The sequence below is a fragment of the Lepus europaeus genome, chromosome 3 (assembly GCF_033115175.1).
Source record: "Lepus europaeus isolate LE1 chromosome 3, mLepTim1.pri, whole genome shotgun sequence".
Taxonomy (NCBI): Eukaryota; Metazoa; Chordata; class Mammalia; order Lagomorpha; family Leporidae; genus Lepus; species Lepus europaeus.
The window spans coordinates 80,346,813-80,370,501 of NC_084829.1; the positions used below are offsets into that span (position 1 = coordinate 80,346,813).

Genomic DNA, 23,689 nt, shown 5'->3' on the forward strand with positions numbered 1-23,689 from the left:
GCGTGGCTTCCGGCCCGTCGCCACGCCCCCCGGCCAATCACGGCGGGCGAGGGCCCGCTGGCCCCGCCCCGGCCTCCTCGGCGGTCACGCGCAGCTCGCGCCTGCAGAACTGCGGTTGCGGTTCTGAGCGGGCTCTGGGGCTGTTTCCATTGAGTGACCAGGAAGGGTGAGGCCCCGCGGTGGCCCGGGGGTTGGGGCCGAGGGTCCAGAGCCAGGCGGCCGCGGATAGGCAGCCTCCCATCTCCAAGTCGGGGCGCGGGGAGAGGCAGATCCTTTGGTGTCGGGAAGCCGGGGTACCCGGTGGTCCTGGATGGGGTCGGGGGTGGGGGGGACCCGGCCTCGATCTGGGAGGTCTGACAAGGTGGCCTCCACCACAGTACAGTGGGCGCCATCCCTTTCTCGATCGGTGATGTCATCTCCCAGACCGTTGAATTCGGGGAGCCTCCTCGGGCCATTACTGTCTCTGCTTGTGCTCCCTTTCCAGCGAGCTCGCTCTAAATGTCATTCATTTATTTACTCCTAAGCCCCCCGCCCTTGCCCGGGCCCCCGGGTGCATAGGCGGGGTGAAGCCCACTCGTCCGGAATTCCCAGGATGCTGTCCCAGGCTAATGTGGCTCAAGGGAGAGGAAGAAAGGACCTCCCTAAAAGGCGTTGGGGGAGGCGGTACCCTCGCGACTCTGGCTCTGTGAGGCCCAGAGCCCCTCCCCGCGCGCTGAGGCCCTACTCGCACCCAGCTGCTCCGCCCAAGCCTGAGACCCGCTTCCAAAGCTGGGCCCCTGCCCGGCCCGGAATTCAGGCTGCGGGGCGTCCGTCCACAGGTGTGGTTCTCCAACCACCTGCAGCCAGCGCGACTATTCGAACACCTGTTGCAAGCTCAGATTCCCAGCTCTAGATCGGGAGGTGGGCGGAGGGAAACGGGACTGGAAACCTGGGTTGTATTGGAGCCTTTTAGGGAATGTGGTGCGTACTAGATGTGGGAACAGGCGATAAAGCAGAGGGGTGCAAATGTCCCGGTTGGGGCCCCCAGCTGGCAGAGCGAACCGCTCCTGCGGAACTGCTTGTCCATAAAGGGACCTGCGGGAAATTGTGCTGGACAGCAGCTGACATTGACAAACGCAGTGTCTCTGCCTTTCCAGGCTTCCGGGCAGGTGGATTTTGAGACAACATGTCGGCTTCGGTGAAAGAAAGCCTTCAGCTTCAGCTACTGGAAATGGAAATGCTGTTTTCCATGTTTCCTAACCAAGGAGAAGTAAAGCTTGAAGATGTAAATGCCTTGACGAATATAAAGAGATATTTGGAAGGCACCAGGGAAGCGCTACCACCAAAAATTGAATTTGTGATTACGCTCCAGATTGAGGAGCCCAAGGTGGGTGCCCTCCTTTGTGTTTCGGGGTTGGTGGGTGCCCAGTTTTTTAACCGGAACACCTGGAACATGAGCTTCCTGTCCAGCAAGTAAAGACGGAACATTCCAGATGCTTATTCCCTTTTCTTGACTGAAAGCAAAATGTATACAATATGAAAGGCTTCTTCAACTGCCTTCTGCAGATGTCCTGGGTTTTATATAAACAAACACACCTTTTGCACAAATATGCCTCGCATTTTTATAGAAAATGGCTTGCAGTCTTAAACGATCATTATTATTCTGTTCACTCACAGTTGCTTACCAGTCTACCTCACGTTATGGAGTACCTTTTACATGTATCGTGATTTTCACAAATCTAAACACTAGCTGTAGGAAAGCTGGCATTTAAGGAGTGAATGAATTTTTTGTTTTTGTTTTTGATGGCACCGTACACAGAAAACAGATACAGAATCTAAATGTTATAAATTAATTTACCTGCTTCCCCTCCTTTCAGCTGCAACATTAGCATGGCCTAGGTAACACGTGGCTTTGGCATTTGAGAACACAGTTTTAGCTCTCCTCCTCAGTCCCCAGTTGCCATTCCCTCAGAGAATTCCTGCTTCCCCAGGCTGTATTCTGTCCTGCTGGTTACACACGGCGATGAACCCCTGAAGTTTTCCATAGTAATGCTTCTCACAACTGAACTTAAATATGCTGTGTGTAGTTACTTGTTCAATGTGTGTCTTCTTCACTAGTCTCTGGATTTGGTGAGGGACACAAATAGTGTCTGGCATCTTCATTTTTTAAGCCCAGTACAGGGCACCCAGCACAGGTAGTTAGTTGTTCAATAAATACTTGACAAAATGCATCAATGGAAGGAATGATATATGTACAGTACTTGGTACATAATTGGCACAACAATCACAGTAACTTTTTCATTTATTAAAATCATGCAGCCACCATTGATAAACTAGCTTGTGTGATTTTACACTCTTTATCTGATTTTCATTTTAAGGTGAAAATTGATTTGCAAGTAACCATGCCTCACAGCTACCCCTACGTAGCACTGCAGCTGTTTGGACGGTCATCTGAGCTTGACAGACAACAGCAGCTACTTCTCAACAAAGGTCTCACTTCCTACATCGGGACTTTTGATCCAGGTGAGCTCTGTGTATGCGCAGCAATCCAGTGGCTACAGGACAACAGTGCGTCCTATTTCCTGAGCAGAAAGCTCGTGTATGAACCATCTACCCAGGCAAAGCCCATCAAGAACACGTTCATCCGCATGTGGATCTACAGCCACCATATATACCAGCAGGACCTAAGGAAAAAGATTTTGGAAGTGGGGAAAAGGTTGGATGTGACGGGATTTTGCATGACAGGAAAGCCCGGTATAATCTGTGTGGAGGGTCTCAAAGAGCACTGTGAGGAGTTCTGGCACACAATTAGGTACCCCAACTGGAAGCACATTTCCTGTAAGCATGCAGAAAGCACTGAGACCGAAGGAGATGGCGAGGACCTGCGTCTTTTCCATTCTTTTGAAGAATTACTCCTTGAGGCCCATGGTGACTACGGATTAAGGAATGACTATCACATGAATCTGGGCCAGTTCTTAGAATTTCTCAAGAAACACAAAAGTGAGCATGTTTTTCAGATACTATTTGGCATCGAGAGCAAAAGCTCAGAGTCCTAGGAAGTCATTAAGAGGCCTGTATTTGTAAGTTCACTCAGTATTTATGTTAACAAGACCAAAGTGCAAAGGCCAAGGCTGTGTAGCATCCTTGGTGGAAGACCTAGCTCCAGGATTTTTACCTGGTAATGAATTTCAACTGGTCATGAAATGAAAGGGCCTTTTAACTTTATAACTGTAAAGTTGTGATGTTATCTCTAGGTTCTTGTATTAAGTCACTTGAAACAATTTCATTGTAAGTTAATAAAACATTTAACCAGTAGAGTTGATTTAAGATGAGTCCAAAACCCAGTTAACATCAAATAGCAGACTGCAGTTGTATATTCATAAATATTAATAACATTCCTCCTTTTCATGATGCCAGTACACGGGTGACATGCCAACTTGTTTTTCGTTATTTTAGGTGAGTTCTAAATCAAGGATAAAATGAGAGCAAAGGGAGAGCACATGTTTACCACATTTCTTTACGTTAAACCTCTGATTTGCGTGTTTTCTTTGAGTTACACTAGATCCTGACAGCAATGGCAGAGGAATCATAGGAATGAAGCTGCAAGAGGAATGAAGATGATGCGCAATGCTACGTGTTCTTTTTCTGGCTGTTTCTATCAGTTGATTAATGATACTAGCAATATTCTTCGCCCAGTTATTATCCACAAAATCCATAGCTTCTTGTCTACAGAGTGTTGAGAGGGGACCAGTGTGGATGACTGCACTGTCACCTTATTTGTGGGGGAACAAAAAAAGTCTACATTTTGGTGTTAAGTCAGTGCTATCTATTCTGAAAATTCGGTTCTCTGCTAGCTGTTTTCAAAATGGGAGTTTAATGATAACTCATTAAGTAGCTCTTGTGAAGTCTTCCGCACTGCCAGGTCCCCAGAGCCCTCCCCAAGAATTTCCGGGTGTCTCAGATGCCTCCACAGCCTTCCCTGTTGCCATGGTCCCTCCTCAGTAACTGCCACCCCCTCCCGGGGAACATTCCACTCTCCTGCTGGGCGCCAGGCAACTCACTTGTGTCCTGGACCCCTCAGAATGCCAGAATTGGGTGACAGGATTTAGTAACATGAAGGGGAGAGTTTTGGTCCCCATTTCTGGACACATTCTGTTAGATGGCATGTTGTGTGTGCTGAGGAGTGTGCAGAACTTCTAACAAACAGCCCCCCCGCCCCGCCTTTTCTGTCTGTCTAGGATGCAGACCGTTGTCCTTCTGTTAGAAGATATAACAGAGCAAGGATTTGGAACTAAGCAGACTCTTGTGCCTGTGAAAGCCCTGGAACTGGGTTCATTTTTTTTTTTTTTAAGATTTATTTATTTTACAGTTGCAGAGAGAGGGAGGCAGAGATCTTCAAATCCGCTGGTTTAGTTCCCAGATGGCTGCAATGGCCAGGGCTGAGGCAAGCAGAAGCCAGGATCCAGGAACCAGGACCTTCATCCGGGTCTCCCACGTGGGTACAGGGGTCCAGGCACTTGGGCCATCTTCCACTGCTTTTCCCAGGCCAGTAGCAGGGAGCTGGATCAGAAGTGGAGCAACCAGGATCCGAACCAGCACCAATATGGAATGCAGGCATTGCAGGCAGCAGTTTTACCTGCTATACAACGCCAGCCCCTCTGCCCGCTTTCTTAGCTCAAAATGGCTTTCCTCTGAGGGCATTACTTGGACCTTCAAGTTTGTTGTGTGGGCCTTTCCTGCCAGACCACCTGCCCATTCGTGTTTTAACCCCTGCCTTGGCTGTGACTGGAAGTCACACTTCACTTACATACGGAGGGAGAAAGGACGACTCACCTTGCCAAGGACTCCTGTCTCAGTGCTTACCAGGGCTGAGTGTGGGAGTCACCCCTCCACACCGCCTCCCCCTGCTCTGAATAGGATAATTAGCATTCACAAGGTGCGGGCCTCAAACAGATACAACCTTTTTTCCGTTGAAATGAGTAAGTACCTACCTCACGGAAAGTTCTTTCTAATAATTAACTAGCAAAAGTTGCTACAGAAGGATACATAAACAAGCTTAAAGAGCTAAAATATGGAACAATTTGATTCTTTATATAGCTCACTAATCAAAGCGAACAAATTCTAGTTTTTGAATTCTTTACTGTTTCTGGAACTGTTTGTGATAATAATTTGTCAGAATGTACTTTTACATGCCCCGTATGAGCACTCAATGGTAACTTCTATTAGAAGCTCTCACAATAGACATTATGGGAGAAGCATAAGTTTTATTGAAGAAATATACTCTAATAATTCAAAACTTTGTATGTATACTAGACTGCTGGTCTTCAGGGTGTGTTTGTCCAGCCTGATAGGAACATTCACATCAGTATCTCTCTCTGTCTCACACACACACACACACACACACACACCCCACTTTGGGGAACTGCCCCTTCCCTCTATGGTTTGGGACAAGGCAAATGAAACCAAGTTGCCCTCAGGCAGCTTCTGGAGAGATGGCTGTGTACTCTTGCTGTTGACGTGCCTAATGGCTCCACATTTCTGGCCTACTGAATGCACAGTAGCACAGCACCTCCTTGGAACACTATACAACATTGTCCCCTTTTTTTCTTGGAAGTCAGAATCAGCATCTGTTAAGAATCAAGACTCAGTAACTTAAAACATTTTAAATATTTTTAAATTTTATTTGAAAGAAGAGTTGGAGAGAGGAGAGACAGAGGGATCTTTCATCTGCTGGTTCACTCCTAAACTGGCCAAAATGGCCAGGGCTGCGCCAGGCCAAAGCCTGGAGCCCTGAACCCCTTCCACATCCCCCACATGGATGGAAGGGGCCCAAGCACTGGGCCATCGTAGCACTTCTTTCCCAAGTGCATTGGCAGGGAGCTGGATCAGAAGTGCAGCAGCCAGGACTCCAACCAGCATTCTTTGAGAATGTTCTTTGCATGTCACTCCCTATTTTTTATGTGTTACAGCTAAGAGCTGGAGGCAGTTGGGTAGTGAAGTGAGGAGTGGGCCACACGACACAGGGACCCCTAAAACATTCCTGTGTTAATTGAAAATATCCTGCCTATGAACTTGGGTTTTCATATGTGGCTGTTTACAAACCATCCAACCCCGATCTGAACTTCAAAGGGCTTTCAGGGTACTGTTGGAGGTCTCAGTGGAACACTTTTAAATGGGGCAGCTTTTGATTTGCTTTTATCTCAAAGGCCCAGGAGTATGTCAAAAGAATGATTTTTTGCTGAAGAAGGCATGGTTTGCTAAAAAAGTTAAAAATGTAACACATTTAAAAATGTCTTCTTTTATACAGAGTCCTGATTTTCAACAGGAACCCTGAGCCTAATGGGTCTCCCATAATGTCTTCAGGGTAGAACTAATTTCACCACAGCCTACACCAGCGGGGGACATCTCTTTTTCTCAGTCCAGTGAAAGGCAGAAGTGTTTGAATCAACCCGTTACGTGGGTCTGAGCAGCACATACAGAATTTAAAGAAGTCCACCAAACAGCGGGGGTCTTCCTTAGTCATTTTAAGGAACAAAGTAGCAAGTCTGTGCTTCACAATGAGGGGCACCTAACACAGAACACACACTGGTCCTCCACAAAACTTGGCTGAGGTGACAAGTTCTTGTGCTTTCATGGGAGTTCCCTTTCACCCTCTGACATCCCAGGCATCTGGGGATCTACTTGTGCTCCAAGTCCTCTCGGTATATCATCATCAATATGTTGGACCAGCATGATGCCCTAGACAATGGTAAGATGGCCAAGGCTGGTAGCAAGAAGGATGTTCTAGAAGCAGATACTTAGCAGTTAAGATGCCCATGTCCCACACTGCAGTAACCAGGGTTCAGATCCTTGCTTTGAACTCTTTTTGTCTACTAATAAAACCACAACCAGCTTTTGTAGGCTTACTGTTTGTATGGGATTTTTTTCTATCGTTTTACTTTTATCCTTTTTGTTTCCTTCTATTTAAAGTTCCTACCTCTTTAAAATAGCATATAGTTGATTTTTTTAAAAAAATTTAATCTGATAAACTTTGCCTTTAAATTGGAGTGTTTAGTTCACATTTAATATAATTACCAGTGGGGTCAGTGCTGTGGTATAGCAGGTAAAGCCACCACCTGCAGTGCCGGCATCCCATATGGGCACCGATTCGAGTCCCAACTGCTCCACTTCTGATCCAGCTCTTTGCTGTGGCCTGGGAAAGCAGTAGAAGATGGCCCAACTCCTTGGGCCCTTGCACCCACGTAGGAGAACTGGAAGAAGCTCCTGGCTCTTGGCTTTGGATCGCGCAGCTCCAGCCGTTGCGGCCAGTTGGGGAGTGAACCATCGGATGGAAGACCTCTCTCTCACTCTGTGCCTCTCCTTCTCTCTCTGTGTAACTCTGACTTTCAAATAAATAAATAAAATCTTAAAAAATAAAAACCATTGTGCTTTAAACAATCTATTTGCTTTAAAAATTATATATATATATATATATATATATATATATATATATATAAAATTACCAGTGGCCGGTGCCGTGGCTTAACAGGCTAATCCTCTGCCTTGCAGCGCCGGCACACCGGGTTCTAGTCCCGGCTGGGGTGCCGGATTCTATCCCGGTTGCCCCTCTTCCAGGCCAGCTCTCTGCTATGGCCCGGGAAGGCAGTGGAGGATGGCCCAAGTGCTTGGGCCCTGCACCCGCATGGGAGACCAGGAGAAGCACCTGGCTCCTGCCTTCGGATCAGCGCGATGCGCCGGCCGCAGCGGCCATTGGAGGGTGAACCAACGGCAAAAAGGAAGACCTTCCTCTCTGTCTCTCTCTCTCACTATCCACTCTGCCTGTTAAAAAAAAAAAAATTACCAGTAAAGTTGGGTATTTTGCTATTTTGCATTAATCAAGTGAAAATCAGTCAATTTTATTTTCTTTCTCAGCTTTTTAACATTTTTCAGCTTTTTATTCCATTTTATAACCTCTTCTCAGTGGCTATTCTATAGGTTATAATACACTTAGTTAACTTATTGCAATTTTTTAAAGATGTTATTTATTTGAGAGGTAGAGTTACAGACAGTGAGAGGGAGAGACAATGAGAAAGGTTTTTCCATTCATTAGTTCACTCTGCAAATGACTACAACTGGGCCAATCCAAAGCCAGCCTGTTCCAGGTCCCCCACATGGGTGCAGTGGCCCAGGCACCTAGGCCATATTCTACTGCTTTCCCAGGCCATAAGCAGGGAGCTAGATCAGAAGAGGAGCAGCTGGGAATAGAACCGGCGCCCACATCAGATGCTGGCCAGAGGCGGAGGCTTAGCCCTCTATGCCACAGCGCTGGCCCCCGATTAGGATATTTCTTGAGGGATACTGTAGGCCTACAGTAATTGCTAACGAAGACTGTGCATGAAAGTGGTACATTGCCTGTTTTAATATTCCCTGACTTAACTATATACTGCTTCAACTGAATCATTCATTTTACTCTTTGTCCTACTCCTACTTTTACTTCTACATACTTGATAAACCTTACCGACATTATTATTTACATCAAAAGGTCAATATGAAACAACTCCTGTAACTTATCATTAATACCAACACATATACTGCATAATAGTATTCAATATTTGCCATACATTAACCATTTTTAGCTCTTTTTATTTCTTCCTACAGATCCGTACTTCCCTCTGGGATCATGCTCCCTCAGTTTGAAGAATTTCCTTTATGTCTCTAGCAATGTTAGGTCTAGAGGCAATAAATGATCTCAGCTTTGGTTTGTCTGAAACACCTTATTTCGCCTTCATTTTCAAAGGGTACTTTCTTGATATATAGAATTCTTAGTTATCAGTTTTATTCTTTCAGCACCTTAAGAGTATCTTTCCATTATCTCTTATTTTTTCTGCTAAGTTTGTTGTCAGTCTTATTGTTATACCTCGGAAGGTATTTTTTTTTTTTTACTGCTTTTATGATTTTCTGCTTATTTTTGGTTTTCAGAATTTTAAGACATTCTTAGATGTGGTTTTATTTGTACAAGTATTGATCTCAGTTGGGGATTGCCAGTTCTGTTTATAAACTGATCATTTTTTAGTAATTTCAGAAAACTCTTGGTTATTTTCTCTTCACATAGTGATTGCACTCCACTACTCTCTTCTCCCCTTCCAGCGCTCCACTGGCACAAATGTTAAGCCATGTCATAGCAGGCAGCTTTTATTTCTTGCTCATTTTTTTTCTGCGTGCTTCAAAATCTGAGTAATTTTTAATGAGCTACCCTTAAGGGCATCAATTCTTTTTTCAGGCTGCTGCTAAGCCTATCCACTGATTTCTTAATTTCACATATTTTGTTATTCAGATCTAAAATGTACATTTAATTCTCTAGGTATTTCATTTTCTATTAAAACCTATCTTTCCTGCCATTTTGTTTTTCCCCTCTAATCCCATAAGCGTTACTGTAACAGTTTGAAATCCTTGTGTGAATGCATCTGGATGATTTGTCAATTTGCTTCTATCGATTATTTTTTCCTCCTGATTAGGGTGACAGCTTTCTGCTTCTAGCTTTTTCTGTTTTGCCTGCAGACTGAATATTGTATTTAAAAGACCTCTAGTGACTCAGTGGGTATATTTTTTCTGAGAGTGCACTGGGGTGAGAGGTTGAGAACTTGAATCAGGAGCTAAGCTGGATCTGGGCCAGACTGCACTTTAGTTAGTTCGTTTACTTACAAGAGCAAGTCCTATCTGGTGTGTATTACAGGAATAGACCTCGATTCTTCCACAAATATATTAGAGTAAGTTTATTCATTTCCTTGTAAATTTCAACCAAAACTTGGACTTGTGGTAGAGAAAATGCTATGCTCATCAAGTGTGTTTCATGTTGTAGTCCTGAGGCCACAGAAAGACACTATCTCTGTTTCTCAAGTTATACCACTGGGGCTACGTGATGAGTCTTAGGCAGGAGACAGTGGGTAAAAATGGCCCAAAAAGCCTTCTGAATAATCTCCCACGCTTGCTTGTCCTTTTGGTGACTCGAGGCCACACGATACAGAGGGAGGTATTATAAAATGGAAGGGCCTTCTCTCCCAGGTGACTGTAGTAGGCAACAATGCAAGCATTGTGCTTTTATGGGGTGAGTCTGACATTTTGGGGTTTAGCAGCAGTTAGCCTACCCTGACCTGGACAGAACTGCATTGAGTTTATAGATTATGTGGAGAGAGAAATACCAACTTTATATTAATACATTCCAATCAAGAGCATAGGCTCTCCATGTATCCATATCTTTCTTAAAGATTTATTTATTTGAAAGGCAGAGTGACACAGAGAGAGGAGCCAGGCTGAAGTCAGGAGTCTGCAACTCCATCCAGGTCTCCCATGTGGGTGGCAGGGACCATTTTCCTCTGCTTTCCCAAGTGCATTAGCAAGGAGCTGGATCAGAAGTGGAGCAGCCAGAATTTGAATCAGCATTTCAATATAGGATGCCCACATTGCAAGTGGTGGTGTAATTCACTGCTCCACGATGCTAACCCCTTTTCACATCTTTTATATTTTTTTAGTGGAATTCAAATTTTTTCTTCATTTATTCTTGTTGTAAATTATAACTCTTTTTTGCCTTTAACATCTAGTTGATATCTACAGATAGAAAAATTCTACTGCTTTATTTTTTTATTTTTTTGACAGGCAGATTTAGACAGAGAGAGAGAGACAAAGAGAAAGGTCTTCCTTCCATTGGTTCACCCCCCAAATGGCCGCAACGGCCAGCGCGCTGCACCAATCTGAAGCCAGGAGCCAGGTGCTTCCTCCTGGTCTCCCATGCAGGTGCAGGGCCCAAGCACTTGGGCCATCCTCCACTGCCTTCCCAGAGAGCTGGACTGGAAGAGGAGCAACCGGAACCAGAACCCGGCGCCCATATGGGATGCTTGCGCCGTAGGTGGAGGATTAACCAAGTGAGCCAGGGCGCTGGCCCCAAAATTCTACTGCTTTTTAAAGATGGCTTTGCATATGGAAAACCTGGACTCTCTTTAATAGTTTTACTATTACTGGATGTGTATGCAGATATTATCTGAAAAAATTATAGTATTATCTCTTCCTTACTAATACACTATTTTCTTTATCATAGTTTTATCTGATTTCCTGTTATTGTAGACAGTAATCAACATTGTGTTTTTAATACATCATTGGATTTGTTTATTTAATATTTTTGCATGTATGCTTATTAAATGAAACAGGTTTAACATTTTCTTGCTTTCAGTTCTCCATATGTAATGTTCTTTCCTGCCTGGGATACCTGAATACATTTTTATTCTCTACCTAAAACACTTGATCTTAGCCAAAAGGCTGAGAAGTGAGAACACTTGACTCTCCCAACACACACACACACACACACACGCATGCACTCAGGCACCATTTGGCTAGCTCCTACTTATTCTTTATCTTTCTGGTTAATGCTTCCCTTTCCTGACCCCTCCCCTTCTGTCTAAATCATGTATTCATGTGCTCCAACAGATTTTTACATTTCCTCTGCTAATAGCAACATATAAAAAATTGTTAAATGCATTAATTTTCTTAGTCAATATTCCCCTTCCTAATTTGCATAGCTGACTGAAGAGAGCCTGCAGGAGGGGCAACCTTGTGGCATAGTGGGTTAAGTCGCTGCTTGAAACACTAGAATTCCATATCTGAGTGCCAGCCTGAGTCCTGGTCACCTCGTTATGCACCTGGGAGGTGGTGGAAGATGGCTCAAGTACTTGAGTCTCTGCCACCCATGTGAGAGACCAAAATGGAGTTCTAGGCTCCCAGCTTCTGCCTGGCCCAGATCTGGCTGTTGCAGCAATTTGGAGAGTAAACCAGAAAATAAAAGATCTCTTTGTCTCTCCTTTCTCTGTTGCTCTGCCTTTCAAATAAGTAAATACATCTTAATAAAACAGAGAGTGAGAGAGCAAGCGCACAAGCCTGGGACAAATCTGTTTTTATCTGCTTTGTTGAGGCATTGTTTACCAAAATAATTTTGAGAAAACATTTCCCATAGACTTAAGTAAGTTTCACTTCTCTTATGGAAATGCTATATTCGGCTCTTGCATGTAACTGTCTCTTCTAGATCAGCACAATATGGCAGTCATTAGCCAGCTAGTGAGCCCTCATGGCTAGTCTGAACTGAATTAACATTTTTTTAAGATTTATTTATTTATTTGAAAGGCAGAGTCATACAGAGGCAGAGAGAGAGAGAGAGAGAGAGAGAGAGAGAGAGAGAGAAGGGGAGAGAGAGTGAGAGAGAGAGATATTGATCCTTTATCCGATGTTCCCTTCCCAAATGGCTTCAACAGCTAGGGCTCAGACAAAGCCAAAGCCAAGAACCACGAGCTTCTTCCAGGTCTCACGTGGGTGCAGGGGCCCAAGCACTTGGGCCATCTTTTTCTGCTTTCCCAGGCACATTATCAGGGACCTGGATTAGAAGTAAAGCAGCTAGCTTTTGAACAACACCTATACGGGATGCTGCCACTGCAGGCTGTGGCTTTACCCACTATGCCACGACAGCCCCTGAATTAAAATTTCAGAATAAAATATTTACTAGATTTGGAAGTCTCAGAATGAACCCATACTGTAAAATATCTCAATAATGTTTATACTGATTATACACTGAAAGGATAATATTTGGATATATTATTTTAAAAAATATTATTAACATCATTACCACCTGTTTATTTTATGATGCTAAAAGAAAATTTTTAAAAATTGAGATTACATTAAATAAGGCAATGTGTGTAGAGTGCTTGACATCTAATAACTATCTAGTGTTTGTTCCATTGTCTTTCCCTGAGGGCAATGAAGTAGCTCACTCCTAATAGAACCTAGTTTTTATGATTACATATATATTAAATGGAGTTCATACTGAAATTAGCAGTTATCAGAATATTTTAAGAATTCATAATACCTTGTCATATGACCCCCATTATGAAGCAAAATTTTTATTTTAAAAATGTAACAAGGTTTTAAGAAAAAATGACAATTATTTTATAATTTTACTTATTCAATTTCTCTATGCTTTAATAAATCTTTTGCATAGGAGAATACACGTAGTTAGAGCTTTAAGACGACATGGAAACAAAAAAGAAACAGGTAAGCATTCAGAGTCTTTTCCAAATAACTATCTTGAAGAAACCCTTAGCTAAATGTTACTTTTAAAAATACCCAAACCACTTCTACTCACACCTAAAACAGTTTGTGTGACATTCAACTCTCAGTAAAATTATAGTTTAGTTTATATTGAACTTCTTATATTTTCTACAGCATTACTTCAAAAACAGAAAATTCTACAAATAAATAGCCAATGTTATTGCACCTGAGCTTCAGCATTTAAAATTCTTTCCATTATATCAATCATGTTCTAAGTAAATAGTCTCGGTAACTAAAATATTATAATATCTGATAGAATGATAATTTCTGATACTAGGGATGTAGTTACAAAACTTTCTCCAAACTTATGGGAAAGTGAGGTTACTATAACATAGCAAACTCTGCTAACTGAGCTAATCCAGGAGACATGAGGGATCCAGTCTGTCTGGGAGTCATGGTCTTGCTCCTGACTCCTGAGATCCTTGCCTTTGCAGGTCAGCTCCGCAGGCAGCCCTTCCTCAAAGATCTTAACTACTCTCCTTTCAGTCCTCATAGCTCAGACTGTGCTGAACTGAAGGTACTGACTTCCAGACAAGGCCCACAGCACACAAAGGCCCTGCAGCAGCAGTGTGGTAGCTGCAGGATATGGCATTTGGTCGGCAGGAAGCAAAGGTGCTGTTAGAGGGATTTCTGACCCACAGTGAAGGTGATCAGAGCTTTACTCTAAGAGATGTTCAATGACAAAAGGAAATTCAAAACTAAGACTGCACAGGGCATTGTAAACAGCAGTGATCTCTCTTAGAAATATTAGAATTCACTTGCACAAAAAGAACAAATATAACCTGGGACTGAAATAAAAATACCTGAGAAGTTATCTTTCTCTAGGTAGCAAAGTAGTGTTGTTTCTGTTTAGCAAAAGTTCATCTATGCCTAAGTTCATGTCTGTCTTCGTTAAAAAAACAAAATTTAACAAAATGCTCAACAAAAGTATTATGAGTTTTAATGTTGATCATATCAGTATATTACTAATTTTGGTCTTCCCATTAATTCCCTATATAAAAATGATGAGTTTCTCAGTAGTAGGTACAATAACTATTAAACAGAATTTGGCCAGAATAATTAAAATAGAAACCATAAGTAACTGGAAGGTAAATGAAGCAAAATTGCCTCTATAACATTTATTCTAATTTATGTTAATATCCCTCCATAAGTTTTGAGACTGTTAAGGTAAAATTATTTTGCTCTAAACATATGAATAATCAGAAAAGATTCAAACCTTTAAAAACTATGAAAGACTTCAAGATCTCATTAATGGAGTTAGAAACGTCAGCTATTATGCTATTGTTCAACTTTGGTCTGTATTTTCTGGGCCTGTTCAGGCCAAGAATAACAATCAGGTAGAATCTGGTCATAATCCGTGCTATACATCTGGGAGCGGACAAATGCTTCTTTGTTTTGCGGTTCAGGATAAACTGTGGCTGTCTTTTCCTGGTATGCATCTTTCACAATCTAGCAATGAGAAAAGAATATTAATTACTTTAACGAACAGAGGTAATGGTGAGCACATATCTGAAGCTTTTTTCTGTTTCAAAAAAATTAATTTATATCTTATATATTTCTACCAACATACAGTATATTATCATAAAAGCACACTTAAAGAATATATAAAATGAAAAATCTATTACGAATCTCCCATTGTGGGGCGAGGGAATGCTAGTAACTAAGGAAAGTCTCACTAGTAGAGATTTCTCAGAGAAGCCGGTAGAAGTCTTGACGTGGCATGACTGGTAATTAACTTGAATTACATACTTGAATAGTCCTGTTAAGCTTGAACTCTGATACCTTGAATTATCAAGAATTTCTGTTCTGACCGTAGATAAAAATCTCTTTGTTTCTGCACGGTCCTTGGTCCTACTCACCTAATCACAGCCATGGTCAGTGCTCCTTGCTAGAGTCACAGAATCGTGTTACTCATACCATTCTGTTCCACTCTGACTCCCCGCTGCTGGCTTTCTCCTTGCATGGCTGTCTTTCATAGAACCGTGCATGAGTTTTCTGTCATGACATACTTTCCCATACTTAGGCCCATGTGACTACACATAGTATGCTTATACTTGTCTTAAAATCTTCCTCTCGTAGTTCTCCAAAGATAATTCCAAACTTTTCCCCATCTTCAAATTTCCATTTGACTCTCCTTATTCTATCGAGAGAATTCCAACTACTCAGAGAAAATGATCTCAATTGCTATCTCTTCTCTATCTTCATACATGCTCCCTTTCTCTACTTTTCTGTTTTAGAGAAAAGTGGATTTCCCTTTTCTTCAAAATTAATCACTTCATATGTGTTATTTAATTCACATACGTCAGTTCTAAAAAAATTATCACTAAGGAGCTAACTGTATGAAAACTTGTTTGGATAAGTCTTATCTGAAGAGTATTAGAATTATTAAGTGCTTCTTCTCATTGTGAAATTATACGCTATGGAAAACTAAAGACTGTACTGTGCAATGAAGAGCAGGAAACAGAATGTATATACACCATTATTATAACGATGTTAGAAAAGAAAGCAATCATTTTTTAAAAGACAAGAAACAAACACACAAAAATAATAGTAATACTTATTGCAGAATAGTGGTTATTTTCCTTTTCTGTATTTTTCAAAGTGCCAATACTTTGGTATTATTACTTTTTTTTTGTTTTGTTTTTTGTTTTTTTGACAGGCAGAGTGGATAGTGAGAGACAGAGAGAAAGGTCTTCCTTTGCCGTTGGTTCACCCTCCAATGGCTGCCGCGGCCGGCGCGCTGCAGCCAGCCCATCGCGCTGATCCGATGGCAGGAGCCAGGTGCTTCCTCCTGGTTTCCCATGCAGGTGCAGGGCCCAAGCACTTGGGCCATCCTCCACTGCCCTCCCTGGCCACAGCAGAGAGCTGGCCTGGAAGAGGGGCAACCGGGACAGAATCCGGTGCCCCGACCGGGACTAGAACCCGGCGTGCCGGCGCCGCTAGGCGGAGGATTAGCTTAGTGAGCCACGGCGCCGGCACTGGTGTTATTACTTTTAAAACAGCTTTTCTGAGGTATAATTTGTCAGAAAATTCAAGCATTTTTAAACAATTTGTTTATTTGAAAGGTGAGAGAGAGAGAGAGAGACAGACAGACAGAGAGCTCTTCCATCTGCTGGTTCACTCCCAATATGGCCTCATGGCTGGGGCTGGGCCAGGCTGAAGCCAGGATCCAAGAATTTTTTCTGGGTCTCCCACATGGGGTATAGAGGCCCAAGTACTTGGGCCATGTTCCACTGCTTTCCCAGGCATATTAGTAGGAAGCTGGATCAGAAATGGAGCAGCTGGAACTCAAAACAGTGGGATGCTGGCATTGCAGGCAGAGGCTTAACCCACTATCCCACAGCACCAGCCCCAAAATTCAAGCGTTTCAATGGACAAATTATTTTTGTGACTTGGCAGATTTGTGTCACCATGACCACATCTAGTACGCTCCCAGGCACTGCAGTGAGATCCCCTCTCCCAGTGAAGCCTCCACTCTCCTTCTCGGCAGTGCAAACTTTCTGGAAGAGTGGCTTACATTTTGCTGATGCTGTTGTTTTGCTTTCCTAAGCACCATGAGCACCTCTTATACTACTGAAATTGCTATTAGAAAAGTTTCTGATAACTTCCTACGTACCCAAGAAAAGTCTTCATCCATTTTTCTTTTCAGGATTTGGTTCTGTTTCTACTTGCATCCTGAAATCATCTCTTCTGTCATTTCTCACATGACGCTCAGTGTTGAGTCTCCTTTTGAAATCCTGACCACTTCTTTTCTTGTCTGGTTTCTTTCCTCTGTCTTCTAGATAGAATTAACTACAGCCTAGCCTTGCTTTTCTTTCCCTCCTATACTTGCTCTCAGGGCAACCCCAACCATTTCTAGACCTTCATGTGTTACTACATGGAGATGACTCCCAAATCTTTGCTCCAGCTTTTCTTTAAGCTTCAGCTGTCTCTAAGTATTTGTTAGAATCATACATCTGAATGTGCCATTGGTACCTCAAACTTGTAGACCCCTCATAGTGGCTTCCTCTCTCAAGCTGGTTCATGGTTATGACGTCCTGATTTCTGTCTTTGCACTCAATATTCTTCTATTACTCTAGGTTTATTATATGAATCTTTTTGTATTTCACTGCTGTCCCGATTTTCTTAGTTTTTCCTCTAATCATATACTAACTCCTCTTCATTCAAGTCATCAAAATGAGCTTAAAATTATAATGTGGATTCAGTATATTAATAGTTAGAACTAGTTAAAAACTAGTAGATATGTATTAGTAGAAAATGTGAGCATACTCTCGCATAAATAACTAAGCAGATTATTACCTAAATGCCTAAAATGCCTTCAGCCAACAAGATGATTATATGTGAATCTTAAATGGTGTTGTTAAGTTTGTAATAGCTTAAACTAGTGATTTTCAACCATGAGCAATCTGGCCTACAATGGAACACTTGACAATTATCTGGAAACATTTCTTCTTGTTAAAAATGTGCGGATTCTGCTGACATCTAGTGGACAGAGGTCAGCAATGCTGTTAGACTTCTGAAATACTCAGCACAGCATTCATAAGAGTCATCAAGCCCAAATACCCAGAGTGATGAGGTTGAAAATCCCCAGCTTAAAACACACAACTTCTGTTATGGACTGAATGTGCCCCTTCTCCAAATTCATGTGTTGAAGCCCTAACCACTAGTACTAAGAAGATGACTGTGTTTAGAGCTAGGGCCCTTGAGGAGGTAATTAAAATTGGGCTATTGGGGTAGGCCCTAATCCAATTTGACTTTATCCTTATAAGAAGGGGAAAATGGACACCAGAGACAAAGAAACACAGAGAAGACCACGAGAGGACGAAGCACAGAGATGGCCATCTGCCTGCCAGAAAGAGGGCTCCGAAGAAACCAGAACTGCTGAAACCTTGATCTTGCACTTTTAGCTGTGAGAAAATAAATTTCTATTGTTTAAGCAGTGGTATTTGGTTTTGAAATTCTTAGAAAATACAACTGAATTACAAAAAAAAATCCATTTCGCTCTCAGTTTAGTTATAGAAAATGTCCCTGCCTTTAGGTTCTTCTTGGCTAACACCTGCAACAGCTCACTGGCCACCTCAACAGCTTTCAAGCTCTTTGGCCTCATTGTTTTGCCCTCTGCCCAGTGTTACCTGTTGTGATCTTAGTCTTTTACTATGCCACATCACAGAAACATGGAGATGGCACATGACATGATCCTGAATGTCGCCCTACCATTTCTGCAATATTTTGGCAGTTATCACAAGGGTGATAGGGAAAAGAAAAAACAACAAAGAGGTGCAGTGAGAGGAGCCTGGCTGAAAAGAAACCCTATTGAATTATTTAAAGTATAGAAGAAAAAGAACAATGGGGACATAAACGCCAACTCTTCAACTCCTTTGTAAGGATCAAACATAGTTTATAAGCTCTACTGAGCCAATGGACCTCCTTTCCCTGACTTCTGACGTAATCACCTGATACAGATACACATTTCAAAGAAACAGATTTTTAATATTTAAACATGCATATTTACCAACAGATGGAAGGAAAAATAATCAAGAGTGGTTTTACCTTTTCTGCAATTTTCAGAGAAACATCTCTAATGGTATTCAAAGGGGGATAAAGCCGGCCCTCTTCCAAGTGTTTATCTGATACTTGCTGAGATATTACCTTAAAAATAATAGAAAAGAAAAAAGAAGTTTACACTTCACTGTACACCATGTAGTAGTTATGTGGATATTAAACGAATGGTCTCATATAAAGGCCATGCACGGAAACCAATCACATTAGTATGATCCCATAACTTCACCTCCCCTCTATCAATGGAAAAACTGAGAGAGGCTGGTGATTGTTGGGATCACACAGTTAGTGAAAAAGATGGGAACAGAATCCACGTTTCATCTCAGTCAAGTCACTTTTCTACTGTATCACAAGATACTGGATACTTTCCAACTGATGCACTAGGGAGGCAGGGAGAAGAGGAAGGAAGGAAGGAAGCGAGGGAGGAGGGAAGAGGTGGGGAGGAAGGGAAGAAGGAAGGAAGGAAGGAAGATAGATGATAGAAGCAATGGGGAAAGCACAGGAGGGCAGTTATAGGAGGTAGAGCTGGAGGCTGAGAAAACTACTTCAAAGCCGTATCACAAGTAGGATATCAATCTTACAGAGACTGGCCTCAGTTTTGTTGTCCCCAACCCATTACCCCGTTCTAAGTCAGTGTTATTTATTGAACTCTCCTAAGCAAAGACACAGATGTGGCAGCAACTTGAAGTCTCCCCGGCACCCCCACCCCCCAGCTCCAAGACTCTGATTAAGTCTCTAGGGGGCTGGATCTAAATTAGCTCAAAGCTGGGGCTTTGTTTAATAGAAATAAATTGGATGTGGAGAGGAAGAAAGAAGCCTTCCTCATTTGCAACAGTTTGAACAGTAAAACTTGTTTGTTGGGGCTGGCGCTGTGGCATAGTAGGTTAAGCATCCGTCTGCAGTGCCAGCATCCCATATGGGCACCAGTTCGAGTCCTGGCTGCTCCACTTCCTAACCAGCCCTCTGCTGATGGCCTGAGAAAGCAGTAGAAGATGGCCTAAGTGCTTGGGTCCCTGAACCCATGTGGGAAACCTGGAAGAAGCTCCTGGCTCCTGGCTTTGGATTGGCTCAGCTCTGGCCATTGTGGCCATTTGTGGAGTGAACAAGTGGATGGAAGACCTCTCTCTCTGTCTCTCCCTATGTCTGTAACTCTGCCTCTCAGGAAGTAAATAAATCTTTTTTTAAAAAAATTTGTTAGTATCCCTTAATATATTTTACATTTTTTAAATCATGAAATTATTTTCAAAATGTTGTTTTGTTGCCCACCACCAAAAATATAAGACTCTGAACATATAACGCTACAGGAAAGTTCAAAAAGCACTTCCTGTTCTTGAGAGATTTATAATTTCATGAGGTAATAGGGTATAGGAATAAAATGAGAATTGTGAAAGAGAAGACAGACTAGGTTAACGGTAAAATATGAGTGTTAAGAAATCTAGAGGAGCCGGTGCCGTGGCTCAATAGGCTAATCCTCCGCCTGCGGCACTGGCACATCAGGTTCTAGTCCTGGTCGGAGCACCGGATTCTGTCCCTGTTGCTCCTCTTCCAGGCCAGCTCTCTGCTGTGGCCCGGGAGTGCAGTGGAGGATGGCCCAGGTGTTTGGGCCCTGCACCCGAGTGGGAGACCAGGAGAAGCACCTAGCTCCTGGCTTCGGATCAGTGTGGTGCGCTGGCCGCAGCGCGCCAGCCGCAGCAGCCATTGAGGGATGAACCAACGGAAGGAACACCTTTCTCTCTGTCTCTCTCTCTCACTGTCCACTCTGCCTGTCAAAAAAAAAAAAAAAAAAAGAAAAGAAAAGAAAGAAAGAAAAAGAAATCTAGAGGAAGACTGGTTACAGAGGCTTCAAAGCACAGAGGGGCTTGAGTCTAGAATCAAAAGGAAAGAGGAGGTTAGGCAAACAGGAAAAGGGTGGGAATTCCAGTAAGAAGACCAGAGTCAGACCAAGAGCAGTGGAGCAGCACTCAGTGGATGTTTCTTAATGTGGGGGAGCAGAGGATCTGTGTAGAAAAGCAAGGGTTGGGGCACTGTCGATGCCAAACAAGGAGTCTGGGTTAAATCTTGTGGGTGCCTGAGGACTTGTGATATGGGACACTTAGGAAGAAATGGCATAGTGGGAGGAAGAGGGAGTTAAAGTTACTAGAATAACTCTTATTTAATTGATAGTAGCTTACATATTTACATAAAATATAATATATAGTTATAATTATGAATTATTGATCATAATTGTATAAAATGTATTATTTGCCTATTAGTTTCTTGCCTTTGTAACAGGATGTTGAATAACATTTTTCCTTTGCCCAAGAATGGGTGCTTATGGCCCCAAACATTAGGACAAAGACACAGTAAGTATTCTAATATATAAGGATGTCCCTAAATAAGTGTGGCCTCCATCTCCCTCAGACCCTAAGTGGTGACAGAATCAGCCCTGCCACCCATACAACCATAGCCACCCCATCTCATAAGGCTGAGATGAGGAGAGTCAAGGACTGCTGATGACAGTGCAACATGGCTTAGTGGCTTTTTTTTCCCCTCTTCTTGCTGCATGCCACCTCTCATTGAAGGCTTGAGGAGTCCTCATGGAGATGTTGCATTTTTTTCACCCCTCACTCTCAGTAGTTAGAGAAGTGAAAGGAAGGGAGAGTAAATACATGGGAGTAGCTGCAGAGAGTCTGCATTTCCATCAGTAGATCTGGTGTGGAACGCTTCCCAAGGTCAAGTGGCCACTGAAAAAGAAGCCACTATATCCTGGGAGACTTGGAGAAGGGTAAAGTGCCAGGGCTGGAGACAGATGCCTAAGTTAGGGTCCTCTGAACACATGTGTCCCAGGAGAGAGGCAGATATAGACCACAGAGGGCATGATGGCCTCAAATAGTAGAGCATTAATAATATAGTTTTCCATTTGCCATATCCTTCCTTCTCATCTGCAACACATTTGAAGATATAAGCCTTGATGAGAAGAGGAACAGCATTTTTCAGAATCTAACCACACACAATTCCCCAAACTTCTCATGGTGCTAGTATGGAAGAAAAAATAAAGGATATGGGTCTTCCCCACTTGCCAAGTCAGGTCTCTTGTACTACAGAGAGGAGATGATATTTGAGTTGGGTATAAAATCTTGACCAGAGCAGCTGGTTCCTTGTTCACTGACATAATCCTAGCACCTGGAATACTACATAACATATAGTAGGTACTTAATTAACAACTGTTAAAAGAAAAAGTGAATTGAAAAGTATGGGATTTTACTAAGATACCATCAAGAAAAATAAAAGGGAAATCTGAAGGGAAATTTTATAAAACAACAATTGAAGCAAAATAAAACTATTTTATGTTAATTTGATATTGAATTGAGATTGCTTTAAAAAACCCAGTTATTTCCTGTCCTGCAAAAGATTTATGGCAGATTTAAATCCATTGGAATTTCTCAGATGTTCAGGAAAAAATATTTATGGTATCCAGCACTGTTATTTAATTGAATAGAAAACTGAGTAAAAATATAGTATGGTGGTTGAAAGCTCAAACACTGGTGTGAGGTAGACCTGTGTGTGAATGTTGACTTCACTAATTATTACCTGAATTTGCACAAATTATAAGTAACCTTCCTAAGTCTCACTTTTCTCATCAGAAAGGTAAGACTAATAACAGTTTCTAGCTCACAGAACTGAAAAAAAAAAGTTCCAGCAAAGAATTTACCACAGTGTCTGTCAAAGTTGAGTGTTCCATGAACCTTAGCCATTGCATTTAAAACAAACAAATAGGCAGCATGGCAAAATAGAAGCAAAATAGCGTTCTGGGTCAAATCTAACTTGACAGTGCATTAGCTTATTAGATACTAGATTTGGAAGCAAGTTTCATAACCAATCACCCACGTGTATTGCATCTGCTACCACTATTTCCTTGATGGTTTTAGCATCAATGTGCTTTCCCTAGAATGCTACAAAAATGTCATTTTAAAGAGACTGTCACAATCAGAATATGTCTGAATTATAAAGTATAGTTTGAGTTTTTGCTCTCCATTTGTGTATTTCATACAGAGAGAAAGTCAAATTGTGTAAGAGTCAAGTAGCAAACAGGCAACCAACAGGAGCCTCACTAAAATTTAAGGGGTGATTCTGGGAGGAAAAGGAGATAGAACATATGAATACTAGTCTCACTCTCACCTATAGACTCATTCATTAAAAACTATTGGCTACCTTTGATGTAGTATGGATATCTCTAATTACATTCCACTGATTTCAAATAATCTCTCCCCATTTCATTCTGACAATGTTATGGCAACTAGACTTTGAGTTATCCAATGACTTAAGTGAATCAAAGCTTCTTCCAGATTCTGCTGTCCGTGGTGAGGACTTTTGATGTCCTCTGCGCAAAAGTCTGACTTCCAGGTATGGATAGGATGCAAAGACTCTGTTCCCAGGCTCTGGTATGGAACATACAGGCTCTGGTATAGAACATACATAAAGATGACTCAGGGGAGCACTTTGTACTCACATTACAGGTCATGAAGACTGTCCATAGAGCCAAAGGCCAAAACCCTCTGTCCTGTAACAATGTCCAAAAGTAGTCTTTGGGATTGGTACCAACCCAAAAGAATTTTACTTCCATAAGAGCCAAGCACTATTTTTAAAAAAATACAAACCTAACTACTATTAAATTTTGAGTTGCCAAACAAAAATCTAACCTAGATCTCCTACATGGTATCTTTTTAAACTGTAAAATACACTCAAAGTAAGAAGAACTTTCTCCTTTTTTGGGGCCCTCCAGGAGTGAGTGTCTGTGGTATTGTCTAGTTCTATTTAATTTGACTCAACAAATATTCACTAAGTTTCTGCTTTGTGCCTGCCTAGGTGCTATTACTGGAGTTGTTTTTTTTTTTTTTTTTTAAGATATACATGGAAGATTCCCTGTCTTTAAAGAAGAAAATCGACAATTTAATCATAGAGACAAACACACCATCTTTTAAAGTATGAAGCACTCAAGAGCATAATACAACTATGAATAAAAGTGTGTGTTGTAGTGTTTAGCACA

General features: G+C 42.1%; 2 protein-coding genes across 2 annotated transcripts in view; one reads left to right on the forward strand and one right to left on the reverse strand.

The window, feature by feature from the left end:
- Positions 1-76: 76 nt before the first annotated feature.
- On the forward strand, positions 77-3,613 carry RWDD2A (RWD domain containing 2A). The gene is made up of 3 exons (XM_062187590.1): positions 77-166; positions 1,137-1,366; positions 2,358-3,613. Exons 2-3 carry the CDS (start codon positions 1,166-1,168, stop codon positions 3,033-3,035), a joined length of 879 nt encoding a protein of 292 aa, XP_062043574.1. The 5' UTR covers positions 77-166; positions 1,137-1,165; the 3' UTR covers positions 3,036-3,613.
- Positions 3,614-12,944: 9,331 nt separating this feature from the next.
- The window catches only part of ME1 (malic enzyme 1), a 239,696-nt gene continuing 228,951 nt past the window's right edge, over positions 12,945-23,689 (reverse strand). The window contains exons 13-14 of the mRNA XM_062186425.1: positions 18,655-18,753; positions 12,945-14,553 (exon numbers count right to left, since the gene is read on the reverse strand). Coding sequence (XP_062042409.1) covers positions 14,383-14,553; positions 18,655-18,753 — 270 coding nt within the window. The 3' untranslated portion in view covers positions 12,945-14,382. The remainder of the gene's footprint in view (positions 14,554-18,654; positions 18,754-23,689) is intronic.